Genomic DNA, 20,510 nt, shown 5'->3' with positions numbered 1-20,510 from the left:
GTCCTCTCACTAAACCTACCGGAAAATCATGCACTTTTATTAGTCTACTGCATAAATAAATTATAATCAACGTCAGAGTGGTGAAAGTGCATAGTGATATTGATGCTCATTTCCAATCGATATTGAAGATCTTCTGGTGACATGATCAATGCTTGACTGCCGTTTTGACAAATACAAATATTCTTGCTCTTTTACACAATAATGTGTACTGAATCTGCGAGCTGTTGGCTAGAGCGTACGTGTCGAGACCAAAGTGGGCACATTTTAGCTGTTTAAAGCAACAGCTTTTGTGAACAAAACTATTGGTAGTGTTGGAAACGCATTGAACTTTAGATTTGTATTCGGTACATGAACACGAGTTAAATAAAAAAAAAATAAGCGAAAATGTCGGTTTTTGTGCGCACTGTGATCATGCGCTGATTAACCCCCCCAACAACTCAGTTTGGTGAAAACGCCACTGGTGTGGAAAATGCTCATATTTTCTTTATGTAAATATAATATTTACATGTAAATCTGTCGCCAATTGGATGGAAAACTAGCTAATGCATCACTATTTTCTCATAGGATTTTCCCCAATGAGCCACATTCCAGGGGATTGTTTAGTTTTGAACTGGATCACAGTTTGTAACCGTTTTTTACAGTTTTTAACGGTGTACATTTTCTCATTTATCTACTGTAACCTTTAGCATCGATGAACGTTTGAACATCTTGAAGAACAATCTGGCCTTAATGGCCGTGTACTCTTAATGGCCACCCTTCAGAGCCTGGTTCCTCTCTAGGTTTCTTCCTAAGTTCCTGCCTTTTCTAGTGAGTTTTTCCTAGCCACAGTTTTTCTACATCTGCAATGCTTTCTGTTTTGGGGTTTTAGGCTGGGTTTCTGCATAGCACTTTGTGTCATCTGCTGATGTAAAAAGGGCTTTATAAAGACATTTGATTTATGATACGATTTATATTTGATTTTAGGAATGAAGAGGATGATGACATTTGCATTTTAAAATAAATTAGTTTGTGTATTTGGACAGTTGATCTTAGCAGTGATGTGAATTCAAGATAATGATTCTTTGGAAGACGGGAGCTGACTGGAGTCTCAGTCACCAAACTTCCAGGTGGATCACACACAGGACGTTGTGCCAAAAGGTTCAAAATGAAATGTTTGACATGCCAAATCCTGGACGTGAGAGCGACCGTCCATCCTTAAATAACCGCCATGTCCGTGCTGGAACCTCTACTTTTAAAGCCAACCCGGGTAATTGGAGACAGTGACGTTCTCTCTCTCTCTCTAGAACACGTACACAGAAACTAAAGTGCCAAGACAAATATGTCACTATTGTAACACATCTGAAAGTGCCCGTCAGCGTTGAAACGACGCATTAGGTCGGGGAAGACTTTGGAACATTATAGTATAGGTCACTTTAAATGACAAGTGTGTTTACTGGGTTTTCAGCGGCAGGGTGCATGCATAGTGAGTTCAGCAGGACTCAGTTTGACCCCGTTACATGTTCAGGACACCCACCCATAGACCTGAGATGTTCTCCGTGTCATGTTGGTAACACCAAAGACGAGAGCAACTGAATAAACAGAGGTTCGACCATTGAAAACTCAGTCCCGCTGGTTAGCGGGCCTTTCAAGTGAGAGAAGGGGGAAAAAAAGGAAAGTTTAGCCACATCAAGTCTATTCGATGTTGTTTGTTTGAAGTAGGCTACAGTACAATAGCCTATAATGATACAAGTAACACAAAGGACAACCATTTTCCATGACAGGCTAGTCTATTTTCTGCCTAAATTACTTTACCCAAAAAGGTTTTTTCAGCAGTGTAGGCTAGCCTACAGCAGACAGACACCATCAATGATAGCCACACATTCAATTCAATTTAAGACGTGTATAGTTTCTATTTTAAGTTAAGATAAATATATTTAAACATTTCACACACATTACTATGAATGTTTCTCTTTTAACAACGCTATGCTTTAGGCCTAGTGTTAACGCAGGCTTTTTATCACCTAGTTATGCAATTCAAGCCTGATTGCAGATGGAACGTTTGAAAGTATTAGAGGACTAATTTCTAGCTAAACGATATGGGGCGGTTTCACATGAATAGTCCTGGAATAAAAAGCAAGCTCAATCGACAATCTCCATTGAAAGTTTTTTTTTTAGACTAGGACAATTCTTAATATGTGTCCGGGAAATTGCCCCTAAATTATGATAATAATAATAATACTAATAAAAATAATGACAATAATAATAACATGGTTATTGAAATAGGCTTACTCTATTGAACCGTCTGGTGTTTTACTTTTTGCTGTTTTAAGGAGACATAATTCCTGGCAACAAATGTACTATGATTATTATATAACATTTCACAACAGACCTAATTCACAATGGACCTATTTTATTATTAGTACATTTGACATTTTAGTAATTTATCAGACGCACTTAACCAGAGCGATTTACATAGGCCTTAATAACAAAACTGTCAAATTATCTGTCTTACAATATATATATATATATATATATATATATATATATATATTGGAGCTGAATGTTTAAAAGTGTACTATTCAGAAACTTAACCAATGTGTTGAAGAGAGTTTGTGTGCATTTTCCGAATCCTTGCTAGACTTGCTGACTGACAGCCTACCCAGGAAAAGCGCAGAGCAATCACTACCGATTGTTTACGGCTAATAGGGGGGATATTTTTAAGACTGAGGAACTCGGCGCTTCCTCTCTTCTCCCGAAGGCAGCATATTATCTGGAATCCTGACACTATTCCATTACACTTCCTATTGTTTATTCAGAGAAGGTCAAAGGATTAAGCGTCTATATAGGCTTCACTTTTTTATTAGTTCACTTTACCTTCTGTGGACTCATACAATTAAGATGAACTTTTTACATTTACTTTATAACATTCACATGTTTATGTAGATATTTTGTTATTCCTCCTTAACCGTTCGTTCATCTTTCGTTTTGAATTTATCATATGTTCTTAGCCTAATCTTCGCCAAATAAACATAAATTCGACGGCGGACATTCTATCCGTGTAGATCCGGCCGGTAAAGTCGCGCAAAGTCTCACTTTGCGGTGTGTTGATTCTAGTCAAGAGGATCGGAACGCCGGCACCGCAGGCGCATTCCACCCTGGTTCCCAAATGATCTATCTCGTGCGATTTACAGCCCATTTTATCAGCTAAACAAGCAGTGCAATAAGCATTTGTAGCCTTAAATACATCACTGACTAAATTAAGCTATTCGGAAGTGTGAAAACGTCCCACGTTTGGACGGACACGTGTAATTTAGTTTGAAAAGGTGTGTGGGTTTAAAATGGCTCATCAAATCTGCGGCCATTACACTAATTACAGGTTACCTTGAGCTGTCTCAATTTACTATAAAAGTACATTTTAGCTTCCATTAGGAGATTCTCATAACAAAAACGATGCGAATGTTGTTCTATAGGCCTAACATCTAGAAATCACATTGTTGTAGACTGGTGGTGGTAAGTTTGTAATAACTTAATGATAATAATGACAATAATTATTATAATAATTATAAGCCTAAAAATTAAATAAATAATTCGAGTTAGAAAATAATTAAACACTGAAACTATAAACCAAAGATTTGTGTTTTATAAATAGCCATATTGGTTGATGATAAATTACATAATTATCGATAATAAAGATTCAGATTCTCTCTTTGAATGACTCATTGGTCAATTTTGATCAACCATTTGCATAAAAGATTATTAAAATAAATATTCGATTGTTCAAAACGTTCACTCACCCTTCTCCGAGCGAGCATCCGCTAGTGTGCGCTGTTGCCTTTCGCAAAAAAAGTTGCCTTCAACGCCTTGTCGTTTGAGGCGGTTGATGTGGATCCCAATGTGGGACATTTCATATACATTCTGACATAGGCCCTACAATATTACTACACACGTCGTGAATGTTGTGTGGATATTTTTTGTTGTTGTTGTGGAGTATTTTGATAATAACATAGGAATGTCATCAAGCCAATAAATCAAGTGTTAACCGCAAATGTGCGAAGTTACCTATTACAAATAAAGATCGAGTCACTTTATCACGCCGAGTTAAATAAAGGTTGAATGTAAATGTTAAAAACAAATCACTTGCTTAATATTCTTGACATATCATATCCCCTGAGTATTATACTTGACCTACATCGTGTTGCTTAACGTGATGTTCTGAGAACAGCCAGAACGTCATCTATATTATCACTTTATTTTAAAGATCGTTTTTTGAGATACAATTTCTCTCTTGGTCAATGCACTATTAATACAATATAACGTCATTTGACTGCTTCTTCAATTCTATTCCGTTCGCTATTACTGCTGTTTTGCAGTTGAACCAGTCGGCCGAGTTGCCTCGTTTGATTGACAGGAGTAGTCCTATTGACTTTCGGGACAAGTGCCCAATGAGGAGCAACGTGGGCGGAGTCACTGTAAAACAAGCTCTGCCAAATATTCTGAATCCCGGTCAGTTGCAGTTACTTGCAATACAGACTCTGCGCAGCATTCAAGCGTTCAAGCATCGCTATACGTTTTCGCCCAAAGCATTTCTTTCGGATCTGCAGGACTCAAACCACAGCAGTTCATTTGTAACCGAAATGGACCCCATAGTATGACAACTTTCAGTTGACTTGATTTGTTTTGTTTTTTTCATTGTCATATTTGATATCTATTTTTCTTCATCCGATATCATTGATTTTTCTTAATTTTTCTACTCTCATCCACAATTCATTGGCAGCCAGTTTTGCTCACGAACACCCAGCTCTAAAGGGAATATTGTATCTCGAGCCGATCTCTCTCTTTCTGTCTTTCCTGCTGCTATTCGAGAGGAGCTCGCGCACTTTGGATTGGTACCTTGACTGGTTTACCAAGAACCGGAACAAACGGGGGATTTATTCTTTGCTTCTGCGCTTGTGGAAGTGGACAACGGCGGTGACAGGGTCGCCGTTCCGTCGTGAGGAATGTACCCTGTGCTCAGGTCGGCTCGCTGAGGGAGAATATTAACGCGCTATCTTTTTCTTCTCTCTGAATGAAAGACTGCTTTTGCACCTTTGGTTTTGTATTCCCGAGGTGCTTGAATAAAGGGACTAACTCGGCAGCAGGAGATCATCTTGGAGATGCACTACATTTGATTGGTTTTACGCATTCACTATTTCGTCCCTTTTTTTTCTTCTTCCATTTTCAGATCGTGATATAGAGTTTAATTGCCTCAGTCATTCTCTTGGGCGTTTCACGTCTCTCTTTTTTTGGACATATAATTTCGGATCGGATTGTAATCCTCCCGAAAGACCGTAATAATGGGGGACTCGATGTGGAGATATTATTTAGGAGTTTTGTTTATTGCGTGCAAGGTGATCTTGACCAGGGCGATAATTATGGACGCCATATATTGGAACACAACAAATACAAAGTAAGTGAAGCACGCGTCGACCACCACTCATTCAACAAGGGGAAATTGCATATATATTGAATTCAATTTATTTTGGGGTAAAGACATGATTTAGCGCAGTCCATGACCTTTGTAAATAAGGCTTGTCACGTTATCTTATAAACAAGGTGTCCATATAAATACCTGACATGATAGCTGTAATATTCCCTAAAGGTTAAATTGACAGAATAGCTCATTGACATACATTTTATGGAGTTTTTTGTTGTTGTTGCGTTGAGGCGGTTTGGCGCCGACGGCCACGGCCACGCACCGGGCGAAGGTGGTAACGTACTTAGACGTACATAGGCGATACAAAACCTCTGTTGATAGCGAGATGATGAATGCTAGTGCGGTATTTTGTAGTTTTGTATTATTTCGTAGGTGTTTACTGAAGATGTTATAGCGGTCAGGTGTTTACGGAAAGTCTGCTTATAAACACGCAGTGGTTACAGTTCAGACAAACTTACTTTCAAATATATATATATAATTTCACGCTCCACTTCTTTGGTCAATAATAGTCAGATATACTTCACTAAATTATGATAAAATCGTAATATTTCAATATTTTGAACACAAATGGAGACCTATAAGATACCCTTCCATGTATGTTTGTTTATTTTAGTCTCTTCCGCACACGTTTGAATAAATAACATTATACCTGCACTTTGGTGTAGCCTATTAAACACATCCATGACGTTTTACGCGAATGGTATTAGCCAATATGAAAATAAATGTATGACATATTTGTAATTGTAAACTATTCACAGAAAGTTAGACCACAGGTCTTATTAGTTGACAATAGCTTTAGTGCGCTGTATGCCTATTCGTGCTATAGCTGTTCTATGGACCAATGATTTTGTTTGGTAGGCCTATTCAACTTTATAATATACAGCATGAGGCCCAGTCTAAATTAGTAGACCGACTTGATTTTAGCATCTACATACAGTAAAAAGGGTATAATATGTGAAGAAGTATGATAGTATAATCACTAAAAACCTTTATTAGGTCAGTATATTCCCTTTTCATTTGCGGTCTCATTTAGCAACCATCACTAACTCAAACTAGCCCCATGAAAATGAAGAGTTGAATTATGCATTAAACATCGCAACCTGAGACGAGGAATTTCAGGGGGTCAAACCCCAATGGCGAGGCTCTCCTCTTTGTGCCAATTTCCACACGGCGTAACTCGGATTTGCTTGATAATTAAAACTTTTGGCTTCAATTCAACAAGGAGCTTGCATTCCCCAGCGACCCCCCTCCTAAACAGGCCTGAATAAATACTCATGAAACAAGTGGTATCGGGAACGTTATGACAGATAAACTAACAGGTGTCCATTGTAGATTTTACTTCATGATTGATAATCATCACAGTTTTACGGATGCGCGCTCTTCTCTCGTCAGATTATCTTCAGACATTCCAGTCTGTGCGATCTGACGGTGTTGACTTTATTGCTGTGGCATTTATCGTCGGAATTCATGAGAGGATTTCAGTTTTTGTGCTGTTGAGCTTGGAACCTACGGAACAGTTGCTATGCCGCATGCGTATAGAGGTCTGGCTTTTGCCTGTAGGCTTTTGTGGCTGTGGAATGGTGGTAGCAACAACCGTTTGCATTTAGCAGGAAGATCGATGATTGGCAGAAGTCGTTGTCAATGAAACGCCTGTAAATATCTACCAAATACGTATTTTTTTTGTTTCTATTGATTTTAGACCCACAATTTACGGTACATCATTTGAAATCATTACATCGGCGTCGAGCGAGTGAGATGAAGATATAGAGATAAACGGAACTCATTAGATTATGGTTTGGCTGAAGGTGGGGGAGGCGAGGAGTTGAGTGGGTCTGTAGCGCGGTAGCGAGACGATTGATGCGGATACAACACGTTCGCAATGACGCCTGCTTTGCGTTAAGCAGTTGGTCACACACTCCAAGTGCAGTGTGACTTTACTTAAGCAAACGTTTAACCTCCGTCGTGACACATTGTTGTCTATCGAGTGTGAAAAACAACATCAAATATAACATTCTTCATTTCTGACATCATCAAATAAATCAGTCAATTAATTGATTGGTGGCCTATACCTAGTCTATATGTCTTTCAAAGTCTATTCTTCTAATCTATCTTAACTTTGTTTTATAGGCCTAGTCCTCCAAAAATATAGAAAAATATAGGCCTATGTGTTTGTAGAAATAACCCATATTTTATATTCTTTAAAGGGAACATTGTTCATTGATAGCAGTAAATGCATGCCTTTAAAATTGCTGTGTGTCATTTAACGTGGCATGTTACTCTTCCTATTGAAATAAAGTGTTCACCCTCGAAGCAAGTATAGGCGTTAACTAGGCAGCGGACATTCCGCGGAATTAGCTTGTGTGCACATTCTTTACGTTCTGTCTGGGTGACGAGTTCAAAGCTGATGATCAGGTGAGGTGATGTTATTCTATAGTCATATAGACACTATTGTGTAGACAGGAACATTTTGGACCTCAGCAATTCACCTTTTTTATATTCTGCTGACAGAATTACAAAGTTAAATCAACTTTACCTCACTTGAATATGCCTACAGTACTTAGTTATATTGGGCCTTGTTAAAAAATAAGCCTCAATTCATGTTGAGTGTCTAGTCTTAAAAGACAACATATCCATAAAACATTTGACTGAATTGTAATTTCAAACTTTCAAAGATATAAGATTTACAGGCTTACTAACAGAGCGTAAACATCTTTGATTCTCACGTACAACAATATGTTGAGTCTTTCTCGCTAGGAGTTTGAGTAGTGTTCTTTAACATTCAGGGAGGGTGTTACAATGGGCCACGCTTTGCCTTGCCTTTAAGGTTTGTGTGTAGGCTGAGAGAGTGGAAAAGGTTGGAGCTATGCACTCTCTCTGTGGTCTGTGTGTGTGTGTCTGTACTGTGTGTGTGTGTGTGTGTGTGTGTCTGTGGTCTGCGCGGGTGTGTGTGTGTGTACTGTGTGTGTGTCTGTACTGTGTGTGTGTGTCTGTGGTCTGCGCGGGTGTGTGTGTGTGTGTACTGTGTGTGTATCTGTAGTGTGTGTGTGTACTGTGTGTGTGTGTGTCCCATACATGCAGAGGAGAAATCTCACACCATGGGCCCTCAGTGTTGTTTACGCTTTACTACTTTACAACTTTACTACCATACTACCATACTACTTTACTACTTTACTACTTTACAACTTTACTACTATACTACTTTACTACTTTACAACTTTACTACCATGGTACCGTACTACTTTACTACTTTACTACTTTACTACCATACTACCATACTACTTTACTACTTCACTACCATACTACTTTACAACTTTACTACCATACTACTTTACTACTTCACTACCATACTACTTTACAACTTTACTACCATACTACTTTACTACTTTACAACTTTACTACCATACTACTTTACTACTTTACTACCATACTACTTTACTACCATACTACTTTACTACCATACTACTTTACTACTTTACAGTTTTACAACTTTACTACCATACTACTTTACAACTTTACTACCATGCTACCATACTACTTTACTATCATACTACTTTACTATTTTACTACCATACTACTTTACTACCATACAACTTTAATACCATACTACTTTACTACTTTACTACCATACTACTTTACTACCATACTACTTTACTACCATACTACTTTACAGTTTTATTACTTTACTACCGATGCCTGAGCCTCCTCAGAAAGACCAGAACCCATGCCCCCTTCCTCTAGTAATCAATTTTGTAGTTGGGGGCAAGAAACAAAAGGGAGGTCTGCTTTACACGGTTTATGTGAAGGAACAGTCCCTCTTCTCCAGTGCAGTTCATTAAGAGATTACATAGAACCCAGGGCCTTTGTGGGAGACGGGGGCACATCTATGCCTCCTTTTGTGAATAGGGGGGTGGGGGGGAGAAGATGTAGATCCACTATGAATGAGTGACGAGGACAGGCTAAATGTTGTAATGTTGCCCTCGTCCCTCCATCCATCTTACCCACATCACCAAACTACCCAGGGAGTCCCCACTGATTCTCTCTCTCTCTCTCTCTCTCTCTCTCTCTCTCTCTCTCTCTCTCTCTCCTGTCTCTCTCTCCTGTCTCTCTCTCCTGTCTCTCTCTCCTGTCTCTCTCTCCTGTCTCTCTCTCCTGTCTCTCTCTCTCTGTCTGTCTCTCTCCTGTCTCTCTCCTCTCTCTCTCTCTCTCTCTCTCTCTCTCTCTCTCTCTCTCTCTCTCTCTCTCTCCTCTCTCTTGCCTCTCTCCTCTCTTCTCTCTGTCTCTCTAAGGAAAGAAAGGAACGTAAAGAAAAGAAATCCCCTTATTTTACTTTATCTCTCTGTCTAGCGTGGAAGGGAGAGTGGGGTTAGGCTGGGATTGAAGAGAGAAAATAGAAAGAGAAAGAAAGGGAGGTCAAGAAAGAGAGGGATTGAGGGGAGGAGAGTGGAAACATCCCGTGTTAACACAGTGTACTGAGAGTGTACATAGACATGTTTCCCATGACAACGCCCGGAAGAAAAGTTGACGATTAAGATCGTCATTTATGAAAATCGGGAAGCAGGAAGTGAGAGCAGAAAGGATGGGCCTCTAGGAGTTGTGGGGTAATTATGGCTGGGCTGAGGAGAGTGGGCCTCTAGGAGTTGTGAGGTAATTATTGCTGAGATGAGGAGGCATACATAGGCCTGGATTAGAGGACGAAAGTTGGGCCGAAGGTATATATAGAGAGAGAGAGCGAGGAGGAGAGAGGGAGAGATAGGGATAAAGAGAGAGAGCGAGAGAGGAGGAGAGAGAGATAGGGATACAGAGAGAGAGAGAGTGAGAAGGATAGAGGGAGAGATAGGGATAAAGAGAGAGAGAGAGAGTGAGGAGGAGAGAGAGAGTGAGGAGGAGAGAGGGAGAGATAGGGATAAAGAGAGAGAGAGTGAGGAGGAGAGAGAGAGTGAGGAGGAGAGAGAGAGATAGGGATAAAGAGAGAGAGAGAGAGAGTGAGGAGGAGAGAGAGAGTGAGGAGGAGAGAGAGAGAGAGATAGGGATAAAGAGAGAGAGAGAGAGTGAGGAGGAGAGAGGGAGTGAGGAGGAGAGAGGGAGAGAGAGAGAGTGAGGAGGAGAGAGGGAGAGATAGGGATAAAGAGAGAGAGAGAGAGTGAGGAGGAGAGAGAGAGAGTTAGGAGGAGAGAGTGAGGAGGAGAGAGGGAGAGATAGGGATAAAGAGAGAGAGAGTGAGGAGGAGAGAGAGAGAGAGAGAGAGAGAGAGAGAGGAGGTTACAGCACGGCAGAGTGGCTGGATTAACTCCTGCTAGCCCTTGTCTCTCCTCATTGTCTCCTAGACTAATGCATCTCCATATTGGGCTGATGATTGAAAGTCAGACACAGCAGTATACCCCCTCCTCCCTCTGTGTTGTGTTCCATCGCTCTATAGTCCGCTCCTTGGTTATCCTCCCTCTTTTCAGTGTTTTCTTAGAACACTGGGGTAGAGGAGCAGTAGGCTATTGTGACAGGCTTATGTTGTCATTGTGGCGGGCCACATAAATAGCAAGCCAGGTTTTTAGGAACAACAGATAGAGGGATGGAGAGATGGAATGCGGGGTTCAGGGAAACAGAGATGGAACAGAAACAGGAGGATCCAGTGTCAGAAAAAGAGAGCGAGGGAGACCGAGACGGAGAGGGGAATAATGGGTGAGAAAGACAGAGTAGAAAGAGAGAAATCTGACAGGTTTTTACTGCATCCCCTAAAAAAGACTTTTAACTCCAAAGTTAAAAGGGAAAGAAAGGGGGGATGAGAGAGAGAGAGAGAGACAGGGAGAGGGGGAGAGAGAGAGAGACAGGGAGAGGGAGAGAGAGACAGAGAGAGAGAGAGAGAGAGAGAGAGAGAGAGACAGCGAGCTGTAGTAAGAGCAGGAACCTGTGGCCCTTCTCACCTCTGCCTTTAATGGAGTGACTCCAGTAGAGTCACCTGGCTGACTGGTCTACGGTAGAGTCACCTGACTGACTGGTCTACAGTAGAGTCACCTGACTGACTGGTCTACAGTAGAGTCACCTGGCTGACTGGTCTACGGTAGAGTCACCTGACTGACTGGTCTACAGTAGAGCCACCTGACTGACTGGTCTACAGTAGAGGCACCTGGATGACTGGTCTACAGTAGAGACACCTGACTGACTGGTCTACAGTAGAGACACCTGACTGACTGGTCTACAGTAGAGACACCTGACTGACTGGTCTACAGTAGAGACACCTGACTGACTGGTCTACAGTAGAGACACCTGACTGACTGGTCTACAGTAGAGACACCTGACTGACTGGTCTACAGTAGAGACACCTGACTGACTGGTCTATAGTAGAGACACCTGGCTGACTGGTCTACAGTAGAGACACCTGGCTGACTGGTCTACAGTAGAGACACCTGACTGACTGGTCTACAGTAGAGACACCTGGCTGACTGGTCTACAGTAGAGACACCTGACTGACTGGTCTACAGTAGAGACACCTGACTGACTGGTCTACAGTAGAGACACCTGACTGACTGGTCTACAGTAGAGACACCTGACTGACTGGTCTACAGTAGAGACACCTGGCTGACTGGTCTACAGTAGAGATACCTGACTGACTGGTCTACAGAGACACCTGACTGACTGGTCTACAGCAGAGACACCTGGCTGACTGGTCTACAGTAGAGACACCTGACTGACTGGTCTACAGTAGAGACACCTGCCTGACTGGTCTACAGTAGAGACACCTGACTGACTGGTCTACAGTAGAGACACCTGGCTGACTGGTCTACAGTAGAGACACCTGACTGACTGGTCTACAGTAAAGACACCTGACTGACTGGTCTACAGTAGAGCCACCTGACTGACTGGTCTACAGTAGAGCCACCTGACTGACTGGTCTACAGCAGAGCCACCTGACTGACTGGTCTACAGTAGAGACACCTGACTGACTGGTCTACAGTAGAGACACCTGACTGACTGGTCTACAGTAGAGACACCTGGCTGACTGGTCTACAGTAGAGACACCTGAGTGACTGGTCTACAGTAGAGACAACTGGCTGACTGGTCTACAGTAGAGACACCTGACTGACTGGTCTACAGTAGAGACACCTGACTAACTGGTCTACAGTAGAGACACCTGACTGACTGGTCTACAGTAGAGACACCTGACTGACTGGTCTACAGTAGAGACACCTGACTGACTGGTCTACAGTAGAGACACCTGACTGACTGACTGGTCTACAGAGACACCTGACTGACTGGTCTACAGTAGAGACACCTGCCTGACTGGTCTACAGCAGAGACACCTGACTGACTGGTCTACAGTAGAGACACCTGACTGACTGGTCTACAGCAGAGACACCTGACTGACTGGTCTACAGCAGAGACACCTGACTGACTGGTCTACAGTAGAGACACCTGACTGACTGGTCTACAGAGACACCTGACTGACTGGTCTACAGCAGAGACACCTGGCTGACTGGTCTACAGAGACACCTGACTGACTGGTCTACAGTAGAGACACCTGACTGACTGGTCTACAGAGACACCTGACTGACTGGTCTACAGCAGAGACACCTGGCTGACTGGTCTACAGAGACACCTGACTGACTGGTCTACAGCAGAGACACCTGACTGACTGGTCTACAGCAGAGACACCTGACTGACTGGTCTACAGCAGAGACACCTGACTGACTGGTCTACAGTAGAGACACCTGACTGACTGGTCTACAGAGACACCTGACTGACTGGTCTACAGCAGAGACACCTGGCTGACTGGTCTACAGAGACACCTGACTGACTGGTCTACAGTAGAGACACCTGACTGACTGGTCTACAGAGACACCTGACTGACTGGTCTACAGCAGAGACACCTGGCTGACTGGTCTACAGAGACACCTGACTGACTGGTCTACAGCAGAGACACCTGACTGACTGGTCTACAGCAGAGACACCTGACTGACTGGTCTACAGCAGAGACACCTGACTGACTGGTCTACAGCCACCTCTGGTCTCTTGGCCCCTCCCACCCCGAACTAACACCTGACCTCCCCCCTACTCTGCTGACTTTGCTGAAAGCTACTTTAATTAGGAGGAATGTGCTGTGTGTTACAGACACATTGTAATTACCAGCAATATTATAATAATGGCATAATGAGCAGAAGACAGGATAAGACAGGTAGTGTTATATAACAACACAATGTGTTTCTGTGCTGTGTGTTACAGACACAGAACACCCCAGGGAGAGAGGGGTGGATGGATACAAAACCAACAAATGTGTAACCTGACAATTTGTGTTTTCTTCCACCCCACTTTTAAAATACTTCTTCAGAGTGAGACAGTTCAATTGTCAGAGTTTGTGTTAAATCAACTTTTAAACACTTTAAGCTTTACCACGATTGTATGGCTATCTATTGCGTTTCTGTCCCTGAGGAAGGCAGATCTCCATTTTGAATGAAAAGCAGGATGCAACAGGATCAGTCATTAGGACACCTGATCGCAGCAGGATCAGTCATTAGGACACCTGATCGCAGCAGGATCAGTCATTAGGACACCTGATCGCAGCAGGATCAGTCATTAGGACACCTGATCGCAGCAGGATCAGTCATTAGGACACCTGATCGCAGCAGGATCAGTCATTAGGACACCTGATCGCAGCAGGATCAGTCATTAGGACACCTGATCGCAGCAGGATCAGTCTTTAGGACACCTGATCGCAGCAGGATCAGTCGTTAGGACACCTGATCGCAGCAGGATCAGTCGTTAGGACACCTGATCGCAGCAGGATCAGTCGTTAGGACACCTGATCGCAGCAGGATCAGTCGTTAGGACACCTGATCGCAGCAGGATCAGTCGTTAGGACACCTGATCGCAGCAGGATCAGTCGTTAGGACACCTGATCGCAGCAGGATCAGTCGTTAGGACACCTGATCGCAGCAGGATCAGTCGTTAGGACACCTGATCGCAGCAGGATCAGTCGTTAGGACACCTGATCGCAGCAGGATCAGTCGTTAGGACACCTGATCGCAGCAGGATCAGTCATTAGGACACCTGATCGCAGCAGGATCAGTCGTTAGGACACCTGATCGCAGCAGGATCAGTCGTTAGGACACCTGATCGCAGCAGGATCAGTCGTTAGGACACCTGATCGCAGCAGGATCAGTCGTTAGGACACCTGATCGCAGCAGGATCAGTCGTTAGGACACCTGATCGCAGCAGGATCAGTCGTTAGGACACCTGATCGCAGCAGGATCAGTCGTTAGGACACCTGATCGCAGCAGGATCAGTCGTTAGGACACCTGATCGCAGCAGGATCAGTCGTTAGGACACCTGATCGCAGCAGGATCAGTCGTTAGGACACCTGATCGCAGCAGGATCAGTCATTAGGACACCTGATCGCAGCAGGATCAGTCATTAGGACACCTGATCGCAGCAGGATCAGTCATTAGGACACCTGATCGCAGCAGGATCAGTCATTAGGACACCTGATCGCAGCAGGATCAGTCATTAGGACACCTGATCGCAGCAGGATCAGTCATTAGGACACCTGATCGCAGCAGGATCAGTCATTAGGACACCTGATCGCAGCAGGATCAGTCATTAGGACACCTGATCGCAGCAGGATCAGTCATTAGGACACCTGATCGCAGCAGGATCAGTCATTAGGACACCTGATCGCAGCAGGATCAGTCATTAGGACACCTGATCGCAGCAGGATCAGTCATAAGGACACCTGATCGCAGCAGGATCAGTTAGAAGACAAGCACTAAACACACACCCTGCGTAGCCTACTGGGAGACAAGACGTGTGTGTTTGTGTTTGTCTCGTGTGTTTGGCGTGTGTGTTTGTGTTTGTCTCGTGTGTTTGGCGTGTGAGCCACTGTGGAGGAGATCATCTGTAATCTGGTGAAGGTCACACACACACACACAAAGAGCAGTTGTGAGCAGCGACTGTTTGACTATCCTGACTAGCCAAACACAGAGGGGACAGACTGAGAAATGCTATAGAGAAGGAAGGAGGGAGAGAGAGAGAGGGTGAGAGAGAGAGTGAGGGAGATAAGGAGAGAGTGAGAGAGGGAGAGAGAGAGAGGGAGGGAGGGATGGAGAGAGGGAGGGAGAGAGAGGAAGAGGGAGAGAGGGAGGGAGAGAGAGAGAGGGAGAGGGAGGGAGGGAGGGGTGAGGCTGAGGGAGGGGGAGAGAGAGAGAGAGCGGGAGGGAGATAGAGGGAGGGGGGGAGAGAGAGGGAGAGAGAGAGGCAGAGGGGGGAGGGGCGAAAGAGAAGGCGGGGGAGAGAGAGGGAGGGAGGGAGAGGCAGAGGGAGGGAGGGAGGGGGTGAAAGAGAAGGTGGGGGAGAGAAAGGGAGAGGGGGGGAGAGGAAGAGAGAGGGAGAGGAAGAGATAGAGAGAGAGGGAGAGGAAGAGATGGAGAGAGAGGGATAGAAAGGGAGAGGGGGAGAGGAAGAGATGGAGAGGGAGGGAGAAGGAGAGATGGGGAGGGAGAGGAAGGGAGAGAGGGGGAGAGAGGGGGAGAGAGATCTGGTGTAAAGGTCTTTGTACAGTAGTGTTTTCATTGTGTTCGTAAGGTTTTACCCATTCTAGACACACAGACACACGTTAACCCCTGTAGAAGTTAACACATGGTGTGAGATAGAACCAAGCATCCTGACCCCCTTCCTGACTCAATGATAAGATTACAAATACAGTAGCACTCAGATAAGACAGCATCCTCCTCCTCCTCAACATCCTCCTCATCATCCTCCTCCTCATCATCCTCATCATCCTCATCATCCTCCTCCTCCTCATCATCCTCCCCCTCCTCATCATCCTCCTCATCATCCTCCTCATCATCCTCCTCCTCCTCATCATCCTCCCCCTCCTCATCATCCTCCTCCTCCTCCTCCCTCTCATCAACCTCCTCATCATCATTATCATCCTCCTCCTCATCCTCCTCATCCTCCTCATCATCCTCCCCCTCCTCATCCTCCTCATCATACTCCTCCTCCTCCTCCTCATCATCCTCCTCCTCATCATCCTCCCCTCCTCATCATCCTCCCCCTCCTCATCCTCCTCCTCCCCCTCATCATCCTCCCCCTCCTCATCATCCTCATCCTCCTCATCCTCCTCATCATCCTCCTCCTCATCATCCTCCCCCTCCTCATCCTCCTCTTCATCCTCCTCTTCATCCTTCTCATCATCCTCCTCCTCCTCCTCCTCCTCATCCTCAGCCTGTTCAGTACAGGTCTTTTTAGCTATTGTTCATCGTCTTTCCTATTTCAACCCCCCCACTATTCCGGATAGAACCTCTTTGGCTTCGAGGATATCATGGGAAACATTTCCTTTCTCATTCAACCACGGGACAGATCTGTTAACACCATGAATATGAGGTTGTGCCTCCGACCGTGTGTGGAGAGGAGAGGAGAGAGAGGAGAGGAGAGGAGAGGAGAGGAGAGGAGAGGAGAGGAGAGGAGAGACAGGCAGGGACTGCTGCAGGGCATATCTAAGCTCCTGAACACTGATGTTTAGCAGTTAGTGGGAATATACCTCAGAGAGCAGGGGAAGCAGACTAGAAGTAGGCCTCTAGGCATACTGTGTGTGTGTGTGTGTGTGTGTGTGTGTGTGTGTGTGTGTGTGTGTGTGTGTGTGTGTGTGTGTGTGTGTGTGTGTGTGTGTGTGTGTGTGTGCGCGCTAGTGTGCGAGTGTTTGTGAAAATTAGAATGAGATGTCATACCTAATACCTAATGAATTAGAATGAGATTTATCCCCTATACTTAATGAATTAGAATGAGTGTCATACCTAATACCTAATGAATTAGAATGAGATGTCATACCTAATACCTAATGAATTAGAATGAGATGTCATACCTAATACCTAATGAATTAGAATGAGATGTCATACCTAATACCTAATGAATTAGAATGAGATGTCATACCTAATACCTAATGAATTAGAATGAGATGTCATACCTAATACCTAATGAATTAGAATGAGATGTCATACCTAATACCTAATGAATTAGAATGAGATGTCATACCTAATACCTAATGAATTAGAATGAGATGTCATACCTAATACCTAATGAATTAGAATGAGATGTCATACCTAATACCTAATGAATTAGAATGAGATGTCATACCTAATACCTAATGAATTAGAATGAGATCTGTTGAACGTGTCTAACTGGTCCTACCTCTTTCCTCCCCCCTTCTCTCTCCCCTCCCCTCTCCTCTCCTCCCCCCTTCTCCTCTCCCCCTTCTCCTCTCCCCCCCTCCTCCCCCTTCTCTCTCTCCCCCCTCTCTCCTCCCCCCCCCTCTCCTCTTCCCTCTCTTCCCCATCTCCTGCCCTCTTCTCCTCTCCCCCTCTTCTCTCTCTCCCCTCTTCTCTCCCCCCTCTCCTCTCCTCTTCTCTCTCGTCCCCATCTCCTCTCCTCCCCTCTTCTCTCCCTTCCCCTCTCCCCTCTCTCCCCCTCTCTCTCCTCTTCCCTCCCCCTCTCCCTCCTCTTCTCTCTCGTCCCCATCTCCTCTCCTCCCCTCTTCTCTCACTTCCCCCTCTCCTCTCTCCCCCTCTTCTCTCCCCCCTCTCCTCTCCTCTTCTCTCTCTTCCCTCTACTCTCCTCTTCTCTCTCGTCCCCATCTCCTCTCCTCCCCTCTTCTCTCACTTCCCCCTCTCCTCTCTTCCCCCTCTTCCTCTCTCTCCAGATTCGTGCCAGGACAGGGCTTGGTGTTGTACCCTCAGATAGGGGATAAGTTGGACATAGTGTGCCCACGTGTGGACGCAGTAGCTGATGGGGTGGAGTATTACAAGATCCACATGGTTCCCAGGGAGCAGCTGGAGAGCTGCATCATCACCAAGGCCGACACGCCGCTGCTCAACTGTGTGAAGCCCGATCAGGACGTCAAGTTCACCCTGAAGTTTCAGGAGTTCAGCCCCAACCTGTGGGGCCTGGAGTTCTTCCGAGGACATGACTACTACATCATCTGTGAGTAGCAAGACACACGTAGCATAGTTACTGCACTATCTTTATTATTTTAGCCAATCATGTGCACTCACTTGTGTTTGATAGCCAATCACACTCAGGTATTGCTTGTTGCTGGCAGTTGGTTTCCAGTTCTTGTGTGACCATGGCTAGGGTGTCTTTATATTAGGGTGTCTTTATATTAGGGTGTCTTTATATTAGGGTGTCTTTATACTAGGGTGTCTTTATATTAGGGTGTCTTTATATTAGGGTGTCTTTGTATTAGGGTGTCTTTATATTAGGGTGTCTTTATATTAGGGTATCTTTATATTAGGGTGTCTTTATATTAGGGTGTCTTTATATTAGGGTGTCTTTATATTAGGGTGTCTTTAATCAGGTGTCTTTATATTAGGGTGTCTTTATATTAGGGTGTCTTTATATAGGTTGTCTTTATATTAGGGTGTCTTTATACCAGGGTGTCTTTATATAGGGTGTCTTAGTTAGGGTGTCTTTATATTAGGGTGTCTTTATATTAGGGTGTCTTTATATTAGGGTGTCTTTATATTAGGGTGTCTTTATACCAGGGTGTCTTTATATTAGGGTGTCTTTATACCAGGGTGTCTTTATATTAGGGTGTCTTTATACCAGGGTGTCTTATATTAGGGTGTCTTTATACCAGGGTGATGGCCCCCTGGTTTAAAAAGATGGCTGTTGGAATAAACCATCTGTGTGCTAGTGATGGGGGGGGTGGCGTGGAGTGGACAGTACCATCTGGGAGGCTCTACCACTGCCATCTGGGAGCTGTCAGACTTGGGGAGGGCCATCTTTCTGACTGACTGGAGAGGAGGAGAGGAGCAGAGGAGGAGAGGAGGAGAGGAGGAAAGGAGGAGAAAGGGGGAGAGGAGAGGAGGAAAGGAGGAGAAAGGGGGAGAGGAGAGGAGAGGAGGAAAGGAGGAGAAAGGGGGAGAGGAGAGGAGGAGAGGAGAGGAGGAAAGGAGGAGAAAGGGGGAGAGGAGAGGAGAGGAGGAAGAGGAGGAGGAGAGAATGGGAAGGGAATGGGAGGAGGGGGAGAGGAACGGAGGAGAGGAGGAGAGGATGGGAGGGAATAAAAGGAGAGCCTACTTAGGAAAATACAGTGAGCAAAGCCCCTTGAATTTGCTTCCAAAATAGGTATTGCAAGCTAGCCATGCCTGTAGTGGGGGCTGGTAAATGTAGTTTTAGTAGTGAACTAGCCTTTACATACCTACAAATGAGTTGATTTCTGTAACAGCAGGCTGAACGTCTCACTATGATAATGGACCTGATGACACACACACACACACACACACACACACACACACACACACACACACACACACACACACACACACACACACACACACTGCTCATGTGATCGGCAGTGTGGCCTCCTGCTCCTCCAGTCTATAAGCCGTCTCTCTGAGGAGGGTGCTGAGAGGAGAGAGAACCAACATCTGCACCACACACACACACACACAGAGCTATCCTATCGTACATCCTGTCTCTCTGTCTCTCTGTCTCTCTGTCTCTCTGTCTCTCTGTCTCTCTGTCTCTCTGTCTCTCTCTCTCTCTCTCTCTCTCTCTCTCCTCTCTCTCTCTCTCTCTCTCTCTCTCTTGTGTCTCTGTCTCTGTCTCTGTCTCTGTCTCTGTCTCTGTCTCTGTCTCTCTCTCTCTCTCTCTCTCTCTCTCTCTCTCTCTCTCTCTCTCTCTCTCTCTCTCTCTCTCTCTCTCTGCTTGGCTATATAAAGTGGATGCTCTGTTTTCTACCTATGTACTGTATATACCTACTGCACTGCAGTTCTCCCTTGTCTTCTTCTAGCTAGGCCTCTAGCTAGCTACCATGCCACTGAACAAGGGGCAATTAAAAGAAACGTGAACCCTCGTAGATACAGGGCCCTTTCGCTCCCCCCGCTGTGCTTTAGAATTTGGGTAAAAAAAGAACAGGAGAGGGAGCGAAGGCACCATCACGTGAATCTTCAAGTGCTGCAAAAAATGGGATTTTCTCCGGGGTTTTTTCTTAAAAGAAAATTGGAGTGTTACTTCTCTCTCTCTCTCACACACTCTCTCTCTCTCTCACACTCTCTCACACACACTCTCTCACACT

At 44.6% G+C, this 20,510-nt stretch overlaps 1 protein-coding gene across 1 annotated transcript in view; it reads left to right on the top strand.

The window, feature by feature from the left end:
* Window positions 1-4,515: 4,515 nt before the first annotated feature.
* Window positions 4,516-20,510, top strand: part of LOC120037815 (ephrin-B2a-like) — a 32,747-nt gene continuing 16,752 nt past the window's right edge. The window contains exons 1-2 of the mRNA XM_038983779.1: window positions 4,516-5,425; window positions 18,132-18,412. Coding sequence (XP_038839707.1) covers window positions 5,313-5,425; window positions 18,132-18,412 — 394 coding nt within the window. The 5' untranslated portion in view covers window positions 4,516-5,312. The remainder of the gene's footprint in view (window positions 5,426-18,131; window positions 18,413-20,510) is intronic.

Source organism: Salvelinus namaycush, unplaced genomic scaffold (assembly GCF_016432855.1).
Source record: "Salvelinus namaycush isolate Seneca unplaced genomic scaffold, SaNama_1.0 Scaffold189, whole genome shotgun sequence".
Lineage (NCBI taxonomy): Eukaryota > Metazoa > Chordata > Actinopteri > Salmoniformes > Salmonidae > Salvelinus > Salvelinus namaycush.
The sequence above is the reverse complement of the archived record's forward strand: the minus strand, read 5'-3'. Positions and strand labels throughout refer to the sequence as shown.